Source organism: Corvus hawaiiensis, chromosome 6 (genome assembly GCF_020740725.1).
Source record: "Corvus hawaiiensis isolate bCorHaw1 chromosome 6, bCorHaw1.pri.cur, whole genome shotgun sequence".
NCBI classification, from domain to species: domain Eukaryota; kingdom Metazoa; phylum Chordata; class Aves; order Passeriformes; family Corvidae; genus Corvus; species Corvus hawaiiensis.
Genome location: NC_063218.1, coordinates 14,701,876 through 14,717,879, shown reverse-complemented (window position 1 = coordinate 14,717,879; position 16,004 = coordinate 14,701,876). Strand labels below are relative to the sequence as shown.

Genomic DNA, 16,004 nt, shown 5'->3' with positions numbered 1-16,004 from the left:
TTTATCCTGCAAGCTGCTGGCTATGTCAAGGAGGCTGGGGAGCAATCTCAGCTGCCACGGATATTAGCAAGGGAAGAAGGCTACTATGAACTTAAGAGGAAAAGCTGAGAGTACTGCAGGATTGAAACTTCAATCACTGAATTGCAAGAAATTAACTTGAAGGGAAGCATTAGAAAGCATGCAATTATTTTAAAGGAAATTTAAGAAAGATGCATACGCTTGCATTTGTGGAGAAGCTGCCTGTTCTGCGAAAGAACTGCTTGCCCTCTAAAGTGCATAGTTAATAACCATCTCCAAAAAAACCTGTTTGTGTGATGCAGTTATGAGCAATAAAACCACTGCATGTGCACAGTGAGACTAATGAAAATCACTGTATCTATATGGAGCATTTGGAAGTACTCTTTGAAAACTCAGATTTTCAAAACATACACATTTTCATACTTCAAAAATAGAGAGTAAAAACATTTCAGAATATCAAAAAAACCCCAAACCTCCCTCATCTGTATATTATTATTTCCAGTTTTACAAGTTTTTCTTTTTAATTAACTGCAGCAATCTAAAATATCAAGTTTCTGGGCTCCCCTTTAAGAATTTGCATTTTTACCTCCCACAAGAGATACTTTGACTCTGTTCTTGATCTTTGAGTCCACACATCAGGAATACAAGTATGCCCAACACACCCACTCCTCCTCTCCCATTTTAAGTTTCTGCTACGTGTTTGGGTCTAATTTTCTTCACATCACATAAAAACTCCTCTGCAGACCAAGTGATCAAATTGATCCTACTGTACTCATGGACACTTTTAACATACACAGTTTACCTGTGACATCAGTGTCTGTGGTCAGCAGGCAGGGATGTAAACCACAGCAAGTTCAAAGCACCTGCTGATTTCACAAACTCAGTTTAAGACATCTAACTTTCCAGAATCATTTTTGCAGTACTTTGTATTTTCCAATTTCACATACTCCTTGCTTCATTGGTTCTAATTACAACTGCAAGGGCCAGCCAAGAGCTTTTCCTAGTCTGCCTTCTAACTACATTAAGATGAACACTCAGAGAGAAACGCCAGCAGTGAGCATTGTTGAGGACTGTACTTTAATTTTCCAGGTTTCCTTCCACAGTAGAGACTAAAAATGCATCTAAGGAAGGCATATAAAAGGCTTGCTGCTCTCGTCCTGCAAGCAGTTTCCTTTTGAACCTCAGGGCTCACCAAAATTAATGCCTGTGCATTGAACATGTAGGGCATCTGGGGAAAAAAAAAAAATCTCATGTCATAATGAAAACTTTGATTTGACCTGCAATGCACACAATTTTGAAAGCTGTTCAGCCTAAAACTAACATTTCTTGAGTGTCCTGTGTTGCAACTCTAAGAACATTCATTAAACAACTTAGATCCACACTTGTTCCTTAGAAGTCAATCAACACAAAACTTCACAACTCGAGTTCACATTGATCCTTGCACAAACCACCTCAGATCAGAATGTGACTCCGGTAACTTGTGCAGGGCGTGAATGTAAGATCACAAGCTTGTTGCCCTTCACCACACTGTGATCACCAAGGTGACATACAAGGCCGAGACATGCTCCCACTAAACTCTCCCCTAAAAGCTTTAAGGACTTGTTTCTATGCTCTTAGGAAAGCCTGTTTTGCATGTGCCACTAAACCTTAGCCCTTTCATTCCTATTCCCTCCATTTTCTTCATGGTACATTATTTTTTTTTACCCCAAACACTTGTACTCCCAGTTTTTTCTCTAGTGGTTTCTGCTATCTGTGCAATCAGACCTACTTGCTACAGCCTTATCCACACTCCTGGTCAGCCTGACTCCTGCTCCTGTCTCCATACTCTGTCTCAAGTGTCCCATCTAAGATTACACATCTGGTCTGAAAAGCCCCTGCTCTGAAGGGACAGAAACAATGACTGGAGTAGGCTGGGAAAGAAGACACTGCCCCATCCACCTGTAGGAGTAACCACTGCAGCTGTCTACGAAATACAGTTCCCTTCTACCTGAGTCCCAGCCTCCCACACCTTTGCACATTCTCCCCCGACTTTTGCTACTGGAAACAGGATTTAGCCCAGCCCACACAAAATCAGAAAAACAGGGACAATATCACATACACTTGGGGGAAAAAAAACCAAACCAAACAAAAAACCCCTAACAAAACAAATATACCCCCCCAAAATAAAAACAAACAACCCCCCCCCAAAACCCCTAGATACTTTCAGCTCAATTTTGTTTGTATATATACAAATAATTTTGCAGAAGCTCATACTGCAGCCAAACATGGGCAGATTTCCATACACAATTCCTGTCAAAGATCAGTTCTCAGTAAAGTTTCAAGCCCTCAAATTCCACACCACAGCTGTCTTCTGAGAGGCAATACACTTTACATCTGCCTCATCCAAATTCCAGTTCTCTTTATCAGAGCATAAACCATTGCCTACCTCCTGTGGGAAATTTTAGTCAAAACAACTCCAGTGGGCATAAAAACTGGAAAGTTTCAGTATACACAAAAAGATTTAAGCAAGGGAGATGAGGATCATTTTATTTTGCACAACACTTTGTACACCAGAGGAACATTTTTTTACAAGTATCATGGGTTGCAAAGACTACTTTCAGTTTAGCTACTCACTTTTCTTCATCCCTCCTTTCAAATATCCCCTCTGCACTTCCACAAGCATGCAGTACATAGCTAAGAATTACCCTCAACATTTTTACAGTAATGAAAGCTTATTTATATCAAATCTAATGTAAAACCACATTGAGAACAGTTGCACCAAAGACCTGGGTTTCGATTAAAAGTTTCTAGGCTCCCTGAATGACTTTTAGATTTGTCAAGTAAAGGGTAAGCAACAGCAATTCATGTGATTTAGGGTCACAACATTGGCTAGAGTATAGTGCCTTTCCAAAGGAACATTGCAGGAACTTAAAAATATGCTAAAATGTATACACACATTCCTAGAAAAAAAGAAAGACTAAAGGGTGTGTAGAGAAAAAAATCTTTATTGAAATATTGTAGTACCAAGCTTAAAAACTCTTTACAAAACACCTTATCATTAAGATTCTTCATAGCAATTCCATCTGTTTTACAAATACAGCGATGTGTGCAAAAGTCTTGAATTTTTACTTGGGGAAATAATAGCTCATACAGATGAAACTCACATGTGATGACACACTTGGTACTATCTGTCTTCTGCCACAAGAAGAGATCAAACGGCCAGTGCTATTTATTAAAGCTGAGGTGAGTTTTGGTAAAGTGGTGCATGTCTCAAAATTACACAGCAAAACACTGTAATTAGAAAAAAAAAAATATATAGAAGAGGTAAGGTAACTCAGAAGTGCTGAACAAGAAGGGATGTAACCACTCTCTGAGGCAGCAAGGTATCAGCCCTGCCCTTCCAGCGCTGCGCGTAACTCCGGGCTCGCCCAGACCGGAGCTGCCAGGGCCCCCTCGTGGTCACGACATACACGATAATCGCAGATGCTCGGCTGCCTCACGGCACCTGCACGTTTTGAAAACAAACTAAGCCAATGAAAGCTACTGTGACAGTGTGCCGGCAGACCTTAACTGGGGCACAAGAATCTTTCCTACAGGCAGTGAGTGCCCTGGGGTTCTCCCAGCCTTACTAAAGGCCGAGACACTTCCAGCACTTTAAATAAATTACAATTGTCCAAATTACCATACTCAGAGCTTAAGACTCTGTTTCTGTGACACTGGACAAGTGAGTGCACAGGAAGCAAAGAACAGGACATGTGTTTAGTTACAACCCCACTCCCTAGCCTTCTGTGGCTCAGGAATTGATACCATAATGGTGTCTTTTTATTTAGCAGATCAATTTTTTTCTTGAGTTTGGCCAGTCTTTTTCTAAGGCCCATGAAAGACTTTAGCATTCCTAACTCCTGGGTAAAAAGAGGCAAGAGGTATTCTCATTAGAGGTAGTATTTCTCAGTTCTGCATGGAAATAGATGCCTATAAAATTATGCTTCCTCCGTTATACTGAAAGACTCAAGAACCACTACCACCTGCAAATCAGAAACAAGGATCTAAAAGATTTTCATCATTCAGAACAGTTGCAAGCAACTTGCTTATCCCAAAGAATAATTCTGCTTCTCTATTACAGAGGTCGTATTACTTGTCCTTGCTTCACGACAGTGTCACAACTAACAAAGCAGAGTGAAAAGAGGTACACAGTGATATCAGTGTCATTAAGAAGTGAGCTTCAAATCTAAAGAGTGCCTCATTTAAAGATCTACAATCAAGCTTGAATGTGATCTTACATTCTTTTTGTTAAATGTGGGGCTCGGACATTTTCCCTTTGACGATTAGTATGACCCCCCTCTGCCAAAGGCATCCTTAGATAATTTAAGTCCAAAAAGTGCCTTAGGTCATGTTTATCCCCATCAGTTAAACTGACACAGGTAATTGTGTAAATATTTTTCACCTCTCTCATTTATGAAATGGACTGTTGTACTTTAAGACTAACACAAACACCATCTTGGGAATATGCCATAAATCCATAGATATTATTTCATTACCTATCCAGTTCAGAAACAAACTCACTTACAGATCTCCAGGTTAGATCCAGGACAGGAAGTTAGATACTGTTCAGATTCCAAAATGTCAATTTCCCAGTAAAACCCAGTAAAACTCCCACAGCATTTTTACATTTCTGCTGTTTGTTGCACAACTTTTTCAAACTAGTACATTTCCAAAATAACCAGGAACTTTTCACAGATGTGTTTTCAGTGTTCACAATTTAGGCAGCCCAGAACTGTAGGTACATGTTAAGCATTTGTAATGCTCTCAGAACTGAGGATATGTTGGTGCCTCCAGATGTTACCCTAATGGTGCACTGAGATGATTTACCTGGCATGCAGAACAGCTGGACCTCAAGCCATCCCACCTAAAAACTTCAATAAACAAAAAATCCCCACCTAAACAGAGCTCAATTGTTAGGGCACAATAAAGGACTTCATTTCCAGTCACTATCACAACCCAGAATGACACAGAGATATCGGACTTGAACATAAAGAAGTGTTCTGTTCCGATAAGCTGAAACAAGGCTTTCTTTCTCACTAACTACCTTAACCCTCCCCCTTTTAAAAACAAATAAAAACCTTTCTGCTGACAGTATCATTCTTGTACACCATATGAGAATAAACCACAAATTTATAAATAATAATTCTGTTCTGCAGCAGAATGCCTGAAGGTAACCCAATTTATGACTAACTGCGAGCATTTAAGCCCCGCAGCTTGAACACTGGTGCTTTTAATAATGTTTTCAAAATGAGGTGATAGGTCTTCTAACAGGAACATCAGCAAAATGTCAGGAATCTTATGGGAATCCCATTAATACTTCTTCTGAACAGATGATTTAAATCATTATCTGGAAAACACAAGAAGTTTCACTTAGACTAACGGAAGACAAGACCTGGTGACAGAATTATCTGTTTCTACAGCGTACGTGGACAAGTTGTTCTAAGTCTAATCAGTAGGTAAAAGTGTTTATCCACTAATTTAGTGCTGTATATTGCATAATTCAAAAGCATTTGACCATACTAAATATTTTATTAAAGAGCATTCTGTTAAGCTTTAGATGTCATAGGCCAATCTCATAAAACCACAGTAACTACAAATTCAGTACTTCTACTTAACCTAGTATACAGACTTCTGAGAAATTTTCCAGCATTTTATAGCAGCTTTTTCAGTGTTCAGCAGACATTACTCTATTTGCTAAACAATATCAGACTGCAGAATTGCTCTTACTGTTGATAGATCAATAATGACACGGGAAAAGTCATTATCTCCGTGGCAACAGAATGGCAGCTGTTGGAGGAATATTGCGCATGTTGCTGCTGCACCTCTGACAGTCATGCCTCGGCTTCCTCACACTGGTGCTCTCTCTGCAAGCCTGGTATGCCCAGAGTACCAACAACCAAGGGCACCTCTTGGACTACAGAGGACTAAACTACAAATGTGGTTACACAATTTCTTAAAGAACATTATCCTCACAAGGGTTTATTACACTTGAGTCTGATGTCTTTATGTTACTTATTTCTAGTGAACCATCCCTTTGCAGAAATAGCTAGAACAAAATTCAGGAAGGCAAATACCACTGTGTTCTGTGCATAGCCCAATATTTTGTTGAAAAAAAACGCACTTAGTTGTCTTTAAGACTAAAAAGGTATCTTTCTTGCCAATCAATTTTTATTAAATTCCACTTTGACCACCCAGGACCTAAAAGTGGCAGGAGTCTTTATACTTGATTAAAATGACAAAAGAACCACTTGGGCTATTACAGTTAACACTTGTTTTGTCTTTGTATATTGAAACAGTTCAACAAATAGGAAAACATACTTTTGCTCTGCATAAGTTACTGCAGTTCCATCTAGCATGAACAGGACATTTTTTTTTTTTTTCATACTGCACAACCTTCACCATGTTAATCACAACATATCAACCACAGAAAGCAAACACTTCTCTGTGTCTTGATCACCATGGCTGAGCCTGACTTGTGATGTTCTGTTGAAAGCAAAACATACCAACTCACAAAATACAGGGTGTTCATCAGCAACACAACTATGAACTTTGCCTTCAGCATAAACATGGAAAGTATTTCCTCATAAATACTTTTAAAAACTGCAGCAACATTGTACTTATTCATAACCTATGCACACGGGATGGCAAGGGGTAAGTTTGCAACAATTGTTAATAAATTTAAATAAAAGGCAACAGAAATTATCCTGAGGGTGGCTTCAAAAAAATTAAAACAAAGCTCTCTCAAGCATCAGCTGGATTCCACATAAAATAAGAATTAGGCAAGCACTCTTCTGAATGCTGAAAACAAGCTGGGCTTGTTTGCAAAGTTCTCACAAGAACGGAACTGGATGGTAAAAGCCCTTTTCATTACAAATATATGTAAGACAAATGGTCATTAATATACCAGAAGTCCAGATGCTACAGCCGCAATATAAATTAGCACTCAAAATACACTGTGACTTGTTATCTGTGAGACTGCATTTTAGCACAGAGGAAAACTCCTCAACATTTTCTTCTACTTACAGGACAGGCCCTGCTGCTTTAGGAGACCGCCACGCTCTGCGCCAGGTTCTTGGAAAGCATACGGCATCTGCCCAGGAGATCAAGCAAAGCTGCCTGCACGCACGGCCGTCTGCAGGACACGTTCCAAATCCAGCGCTTCTCTGGCTAACATCAGGCACTTCTGCCCTTGTTCCAGCACCGACTAAACCATCCTTTTGCGCAGGCAGCCAGCCCAATCTTGCTCCCATCCTTGCATCCCGCTGCCACCCTTACCCAGCTCAAGCTGGCAGGTCAAGCTGTGCAAAGCTACTCGGGTCTCCCCTCCCAGCACTAAACCCGAGCATGCAAAGCACCGCTACTTTCTCAGTGAGATAAACCGCCTGCTTTATCCCGTCAAAAACCAACCAAACCCGGACAACTGAACGCAGACAAATCGGTCCCTGAACACAGCCAAAGCCACGAAGGAAGACAGACCCATGCAGCCCTTTACCAGCTGCCCACATACAGCTCCGCTGCCTACGGAGACAAAAAGCGCCGACTGAACGGCGCTGCTTTTCTGAGAGCAGCTTCCCCGCTGCCACCTGAAAACGCTTTAGCACCGCGGCTTCACCCCGCACAGCCGCCCGACACTCCAGCGCAGCCCGGCTCCCTCAGTCCCTTCTCCACGGATTTCCCTTGGCTCTTAAACAGCCCCGGCCCGAGGGAGCTCCACCACCGCCTGCACCACCAAAGGGCCAGCGGGATAAAACCCAGATCCCGCCCGAGGGCCGGCAGCGCCGGCAGGGCCCGGGGGTGTTCGGGTCCCCCCAGGCCCGAAGGGAGAGCCTGAGCACAGTAGCGGCCACCCGGCAGGGCCCCCCCCGCCATGCTGTGCAGCCCTCCCCACGGCCCCGCGGAGGCGGCGGTGGGGGTGCGGGAGGGGAAGCGCGGCCCGTCCATCCCGGGGATGGCGCAGGGCCCAGGCGGGAGGAGCAGCAGCCCCACGAGCGCGGCCGCTACCCGGAAGCGAAAGGAAGCCCAGGCCAATCGCCGGCCCCCCCGCCCGGACATCCAGCGGAAAGCCCCGCCCCGCGGCAGCCTGGCCAATCGCATCCCCGGGGGGGCGGGATTAACAGATCCGCGTTAGATTGACAGGTCCCTCTTCCAGTGCGACCGCAGCAGCTCTGTTCCCTCCACTAGGAAGGCGAAGCACCTCAGGGTTGCTGGGCGGGACAAGTCTGGCTGTATCTCAGCGCTATTGGCTGTCGGTTCTGACTGGCGGGTGCCTGCACCTATGCGAGGGAAGCTCCCCGGCGGCCCGTTCCGCCGTGCGCCAATCGGCGGGCGGTGCGGGCGCGGTGCGGCGGTGCTGGCGGCGGGGTGATGAGCGCGGCGGTGCGGGCGGGGTGGCGGATCGGGGCCGCCGCCGCCGCTCTGCGGGGCCGGGCCGGGCGCCCGCTCAGCCAGGCGACCGGGGAGGGCGGCGGGGCTGAGGGCGGCGGCGGCTCGGGATCGCGGGAGGCGGTGGAGCGGTTGGTGCGGGAGCACCCGGTGGTGGTGTTCATGAAGGGCAGCCCGGCGCAGCCGCTCTGCGGCTTCAGCAACGCCGTGGTGCAGATCCTGCGGCTGCACGGCGTGGAGGATTATCGCGCCCACGATGTGCTACAGGACCCCGACCTCCGCCAAGGTCAGCGCCGGGCCGGGCCGGGCCGGCGTCACCTCTGGATGCCGCCTCCCCGGGGCCTGTGCAGCCCTGGGCTGCTCCTGGTGGGGGACGGAGCCGGGGCCGGTTCCCCGGTGGGAAGGGCCCTCGGGAGCTGCCGGGAGGTCGGGCTCGCCTTAACGCCGCTGACCTCGAGCACTGTGGGAGCGGCCCCTGCGTGCTTGTCCCACCTGTAACTTGCTTCTTGCTTTATCGGGTGGGCTGGGTTGGGCTCTGGGTTTTTTTAAGGAGGCCAACATCGTGGGGAGAAGAGCAGCGGAGCTGGGGAAGGGTCTGCGGCACATGTTCTGTGAGGAGCGGCTGAGGGAGTTTGGCGGTGTTTAACCTGGAGAAGAGGAGGCTCACGGGTGACCTTATCACTTTTTACAATTACATGAAAGGAGGTTGTAGCCAGGTGGGGATGGGCCTCTTCTCCAAGGCAACAAGCGATAGGATGAGAAGACAGTCTTAAGTTGTGCCAGCGGAGCTTTAGGTTCGATGCTAGGAGGAGTTTCTTCACAGAAAGGGTGATTAGACATTGGGGTGGGCTGCCCACGGAGATGTTGGAGTCACCAGCCTTGGAGATGTTTAAGGAAGGACTGGACATGGCATGTAGTGCCAGGGTCCAGTTGACAAGGTAGTGTTCAGTCATAGGTTGGACTCGATGATCTCAGAGGTCTTTCCTAACCTAATTAATTCTATGATTCTGTTTGGGTATTAGTCGAACTGGAAGTTTATTGCAGAGATGTGCCATTGAGGTTGCTATCAGTTTGTTGCTGCCCGAACGCCCTGGTTTGGTTTTTGTGACCCTCCCTGTGTCCAAGAGGTCTGTTATCAGCAGAGCACAGCTGTGTGTGCAGGGTGATGCTTGGAGATCAGGCTCTTTGTGCCACGCTGCCTTGCCTGGTTCAGAGATAGAGAGCTGCATTAAAGACCCCTGAAATTCTTTGTTATCAGGTTTTGTCTTTCCTGTGAACAGTATGGTGAAATTTCATGTATGGCTTGGACTTGTACTACTTCATTCCCAGCTGGTACTGCCTGCTGGGATTCTCTTGATAAAGTACAAAATTATGCTAGTCATTTGCATAAGAAATATTTAGTAATAGTTTCACCATTGCAGTTCAAGTGGTAGTAGCTATTCTATATTAGATTCTTTTGCCAGCTGTGGAAAGCTAGTAATCTGTTCTGGTAATGCTTTTCATCTTTCCCTCTTCAACGTGCACATCTGACTGTTGAGGTTCTATGTAGTTATTTGAGAAAGTTTTAAAACCAAAAAAAATATATACAAGTACATAATATTTAGTCTTGCAGGTGCATGGCATTAACAGTTCTTGCCCAGAATGTACTAAAATGTGCTGTAAAGGCACATGCTGGCATGTATCAGGTGACTTTGTTCTCCTTTGTTTTTGGTGTCATCTGACTGATTCTGTTTTTCATTAGCTTTTAGCTAAAAGCCTGATTTTTCCAGTCCTTGTTTGCTTTTCAATTCACAGCTACAGTTGGTATGGTATAAAAGCTTAGATACTTGAATTTCTATGTAATGACATCTTTTGTTAATGGAGGCTGGTTTTGTTCAAATAAATCTTCCTCTGCCTTTGGCAAGTGAACAAATCATGGTAATTTTCTAAAGTCTGTTTACATATCTGAATGTATTAATTGTACAGTTTACTAGAACAAACTCATAAACTAAAAAGGAGGAAACAAAACCCTGAAATCAAACCATCAGCATTACACTTTTGGTTGAGGGGCTTTTGTGAGCCTGTGAATGGGCAGTTCATTTATAAGTTAGAGTCTCTGAGGACTTGACCATGTGAATAGGTAGTGTTTTCTTCCTGTGTCACTTAAATTTTTCCTCCATATGAACTTGGGCTTGTGCTAGGTGATCAGAGAGGTTATTGCCCTCCTGGCTACCAGAGCTTTAAATTGAAATTAGTGTTTTGATCCAGCCCTCCAGTGTCTAAGCTACATAGCATGAAGTTACAGAGTGTACCCTTGCACAATATTCTGCTGGTTCTCAGGTGCTTAAAGAAGTTGTTCTGTTCCTTTCCATGCACCAGCTTTGGCACCTGTCCAACTGTGCAGAGGGCTAGCTCAATTTATTAACTGGGTCACTGGGCCTGCAAGTTGAAGTAGCAGTTTGTACTGTGAGCTGAGTGCCAGAGCCAGCATGAAGAACAGAGCCTTGAAGGCTTGGGGAGTGACACAGGTGTTCTCAAGGGCAGCAGAATTCTTGTATTCTTGTACTGCTTCAGCTGTATTACCTACTGCACACTAAAAAGCCAGGAGGTGCATGCTTCTGTGGGTGGCAATCTCTGACAGAGGAGAGGACAGGGCTGCTTGAAATTGTATTTCTCTAAGTTGCCAACTGTATTTCAGCAGTGACTGACTGAAGGCCAGATCTGGCCTCAGGTGTCAAAAAGTTAGATATGCAGCATGTGAGCCTTTCTTAGGCCCTCTCTGTGAACATAATCTGCACTGCATGTATGGGGGGGGGGCTGGGGTGTGGAACCTTTAGCTGTGAAAATACCAAGTACATGAACAAAAGACTGACCTGCAAGGAGATTGCTGTATGTGAGCTGGCCACCAGCTTTGTGTTCACCTGAACCTGACTTAAATGTTTGAATATATATGTGCTTATACATTTGTAGTAAGGGCAGGCTGTTGGAGAGAGGCATGTGCCCATCCTTCATTAGTGCTAATGCTGGCAAGAGAGGCTGAGTATTGGTAGCTGGAGCTGGGGAGAGGGGTGGGAGTGTGCTGGGCACCCGTTTCAGTAGCTCTTTGCACTGATGCTGGTTTCATAGTTACCTTTAAGTGAGCTAGCACAGCTGTCAGACTGATCCCCTGACCTGTGGAGTGTGGTTTTCCAAAGCAAACAGTAGTTCAGAGCACAGCCTGCAGCTTCTGAAGCGCAGCAAGGAACCAATCTGCAGAGAGGGAGATGGAGATCCCTTTGGATGTTGTGTACCAAAAGAATCATCACAAATGTGCATCCCAAGTGCAGCAGGTGTAGCCAGGCTAACTTGCTTTAACACCACTGCAGCAGTGTTAGTAACTGCTGCCCCGAGTAAGGCTTGGGTGGCCAGTGGAGGGAGTGTTCAGTTTGAGCCCCAGCACGGAGGCATTTAAAGCAGCTTGTCCAGCACATGAAATGCAGCACACAGAGCAACTGAGCTTGATTGTATTCTTACTTTTATCTGAAGGTGGATAGGTCATTAAAAGTACTATCAGTGCTTGTATGTGTGTGCAGTTGGGTCCTTGAAGAAAATATTTCTGTGGAAGAATTACTGGTGTAAATGTTACCTTGGAATGCTTGTTAGCGATAGGTTTATTATGCAGAGCCCTTAGTTCTCAATTCATGTTTAGCATTGCAGTATCTTAAGAAAAACAGGCACTATTTCATATCTGCAGTGGCTCTTTGACCAGGGTCATCCTTAGGCATGTCTTAATCATGGAACATAGGTTTTCATTGAAACTTTGATGGCTTAAAAGATACGTAGGACAGTTTAAGCAGTTTTGGGTACTCAAAGGCCAAAAAGCATTTAAGAAAAATTATTGTTAAATCAAGTTGACATCAAAGCTTAAAAGTTCTGCAAACTAAGGAAGAAGTTACAGGTGGTGATGATGGAGGATGGGTGGTTATGGGTTCCCTTTGACCTTGATTTATGTGCTAAACTTGCTGTTTTGGTCTTACGAAACATTGGTTGCCCATGCACAAAATCTGACATCAGAATAAAATCTCTTAGCTGATGTACTTTGTGGTTAGGAACACTTTGTCACAACAATCTTTTTTTCTAGTTTACTATTACTTTAGTGGATTTTTAAAGCATGTTATATTTTGCTAAGGGGAGTTATTAGCTATATTGCATCTTTTATACATTAAAGTAATAATCCCATTGTATATTTTTGCACTTAGACATATTTATTAAAAAAGAAAGTGGTTTAAGTTCTAATGAAGTAAGCATAATTTCCTTATATGGTTATTTTTTTAGCTTGAGTATTCTGGGTTTTGCCTTTATAGTCTCTAGAGACTAAAATGTTTTCTAAGAGGAAAACAAGTTTTCTTGTGCTGTCAGCTATTCAGGTCTAATATTTGTTGATGGAGGGTTGGCTTCCAAGGTGAGTGGGCTCTGATGTTCTGAAAAGGTACCTCTGTAGGCTTAAGTTTGCTATATGGGCTTTCGTGCCTTTGGCAGAAAAATTCCAGGCACTGCATTTTGAAAATACATAAAAATGTTGAATTCAAAACTTGTCATCCAATCAAATGCTCGTGGTTGTGTTATAAAAATAGGTAGCAGTAGGTTTTAGCTATTTCCTCTGCTACAGAAATAACGGCTTTGTGTGAAGGGTCATTTAAAAAGTGGCAAGTTAGATACAATGATTCTTCTGTGTAATTTTTTGTGTGATATCTAAGTGCAAGCTGGTTGCAGTGTGTATCAGCTGATCAGTTTATATTTTTGGGTGGTCTTACATTTGCCTTCTGTGAAATACAGTTTTAAACTTGAATTCTGTACTTAGTAATTGACTTGAACTGTGTTTTGTTAAATGAGTACTTTTAAAGAGACTTCAGTCTTTGTGCCCCTCCCATGTGCTGTAAGGTCTGGCAGTGAAAGATAAAGCAATTTAAAATTCATAAGGGCGCTGCAGGGGCAAATGTATCTTGCAATGGAAATTGCAGGAATAAGTGTAACTGTATGAGTTCAGTAAGAACATAAAATATTTTAAAGTCGCTCTGGGAAATATAACAGAAAGTAAACAGTTCTCAGTATTTTTCAGTACTTCTCATTTCTGTAATTGATTGAAAGAGTCATTTATTGTTGGGAGTGAAAAAAGATGCTGTGTTTTTCCAGTTCCTGCTTGAAGTCAGTATAGGAGCTGACTCCATATCTTTCAACCCACATCTTTGAGTTGGAGTGAGAACCAAACCTAACTCTAACATAATTTTTTCCTGATAGTGCTCATGTAACATAGATAACTTTTTTCCTTAATGGGAAAGAAATTCAAATATCAATGGTAGAGTCAGGTGGAAGCAATGCATTCCTTTTAAAATACTATTCTGTTAGGAGAGGGGGGGGAAACCTTTAATAATTTTTTTTTTCTTATTCAGGAATAAAAAACTACTCCAACTGGCCTACCATCCCACAAGTGTACCTCAATGGTGAATTTGTTGGCGGCTGTGATATACTCCTCCAGATGCATCAGAATGGAGATCTTGTAGAAGAGCTGAAGAAACTAGGAATCCGTTCAGCGCTTCTGGATGCAGAAAAAGACCAAGAGAAAAAGTAAAATGAGCAAAAAAAAAATGCTGTGACAGGAATAAAGCAAATCTTTGATAAGAACTTGTTACCCATAAAGCCTTACGTACTCTAGGTTGAAGAAGGCATCTGTTTGAACTGACACTAAGTGAATGTCTCTTAGCTCATGGTAAATGTAAAATGTCGTGATCTTGGTATTTCGATTTATGGGTATTGTGAAAATTTGAGTATAACCACTGCACTGTAAAGCAAACGTTTGTGAAAATTTGTGTTTTAAAAAAGAAAAAGTTCACTTCTAAAAGCACTCTTCTTCATTGAGGTGGGAGTAAACCAAAAGAACTAATAATATTTTTATGGATTTTACGTATGTGATTCTCTGTTCTTTGATACATGAACATATACAAACAGCATTTGCATTCCCTTGCTTCTCCTGAAAAAGCGTTTGGTAATAGTGCATCTGTTTTTCTGTTTAACTCCTGGTGATAAGACTTCTGAGAGCCTGTAAAACCTGTGTAATCACATACAATGTAGGAGAAAAACAGTTTTCCAACAATATAGGAGAAAAAAGATTATGTGAGAGTGCATGAAATATACTTTTATTCCAAAGGATAAAAATAAACAGAACTTGTACAAATACATTTATAATGGTCATTATTACTTTGTAACTTTCTGATGGCTTTTAAAACTGCTAAGAATTGTGCCTAAATATTTTATAAAACCTTTTCTACCTCTTGCAAAACAGCTTTTCCCCCTGCTTCTATACTTTGCGTATGGCAGTTCTGTGTCAGTGCTAAAATGTGGGAATTGTTTAAGGCCTCAGTATTCTAGCTTGAAATAGTACAGGAGAACAGTTATTACTGTAATGTTGTATTATTTGCTTGTTATCTTTTTGTATTTGTTGTGTTTCCAAGTGTTTTCTCCTGGCTGATGTGCTCAGGAGAATACAGTCTTTAAACATGGGATTTACAGATGAAATGTTTGTGTGGGTAAGATGAGTGCAGCACAGAGGTTACTGAATAGATAAATATTTCTTTGTGGAAAGTCTCTGAAGTGTTCAGTACCTACCTAAGCACATTTCTCTAAATGAAAACAAATTCTATTAACCAGTGTAGCTTCAGCTCTATAGCAATACTGCTAAGGTTAAAAGCTAACTAAGCTATTTCTAAATGCAGTTGAATTAATATAAACCAGTTTGCATGTGAATTAGGCAAATGGTTGGAAATAAACTGTGTTTTATGTTGATTGTCTACAGTAGTTGCTCGTTATTTTAAATGACTAATGCAACTGATACTGCTTTTGATTTGAAGCCTAACATGTTTTCCACTGCATAGGATGGAAAATGTGTTCTGGAGAAAGAAGAAATTATGAATGGTCAGTGAAAGAGAACAGGACTGGAACCTGTAGACAACATAGATTTGATGCAAGTTCTGGTTCTAAATCTCTCCTGCTCACTTGAGCAAGCAGTGGAGAAACTTTACTAGAACATTCTGCACAGGATTTGCCAAACTGTTAACAGTAAAGTTGCTGTATAGTTGTAACGCAGTCAGTATCAGCAGGATTAGATACAGTGTGTGTGTGTTGTGTGTATTCACTTGGTCACCACAGCGGCTCCCTGGAGGTCCCTGAGTGACCATGGTGTAGGAGGAAGTTCCACTCGGGGCAGTCACTTGTGGCTGTAAGGCATGGAGGTGTGAGTGCAAGATTTTCTTCTGTTCATGTGCCACATCACATTCATGCAAAGCTTAAGGTATTGATGAAGGTTTGTTCTGAGCATTTGAATTCAAATTAAATGAACTTTCTTATGGCTAATCACAGGTAGTCTTTGCCATTCTGAATGTAAAACAATGTTCAGAAAAAGAAGTAAATTTCAAAAGTCTTTGGTTATTTATGTTGACCTATTGAAATGAATGTACACAGTAAACAAAAAGGTAATGAAGAAAATTATTTTCTGCTTCACTGGCTAACTCTTAGTCTGGCTACCAAATAAATCTATTAAAAAAACAATCCCCCAAACTTGGTGTGTCATA

General features: G+C 42.7%; 1 protein-coding gene, 1 long non-coding RNA gene and 1 other non-coding gene across 3 annotated transcripts; 1 reads left to right on the top strand and 2 right to left on the bottom strand.

Annotated features, from left to right (window-relative positions):
- Nucleotides 1-2,982: 2,982 nt before the first annotated feature.
- Nucleotides 2,983-8,181, bottom strand: LOC125327489. Its single transcript, XR_007204292.1, has 2 exons — nt 7,063-8,181; nt 2,983-5,386 (listed from the first exon to the last, which is right to left on the bottom strand). It is a non-coding gene; the product is annotated as an uncharacterized LOC125327489 (long non-coding RNA).
- LOC125328230 lies at nt 5,689-5,962 on the bottom strand. Its single transcript, XR_007204612.1, has one exon. It is a non-coding gene; the product is annotated as a small Cajal body-specific RNA 13 (non-coding RNA).
- Nucleotides 8,182-8,388: 207 nt separating the features above from the next.
- Nucleotides 8,389-15,224, top strand: GLRX5 (glutaredoxin 5). The gene is made up of 2 exons (XM_048306985.1): nt 8,389-8,707; nt 13,830-15,224. The coding sequence occupies exons 1-2, from the start codon at nt 8,404-8,406 to the stop codon at nt 14,006-14,008; spliced, it is 483 nt and encodes a 160-aa protein (XP_048162942.1). The 5' UTR covers nt 8,389-8,403; the 3' UTR covers nt 14,009-15,224.
- Nucleotides 15,225-16,004: the final 780 nt, after the last annotated feature.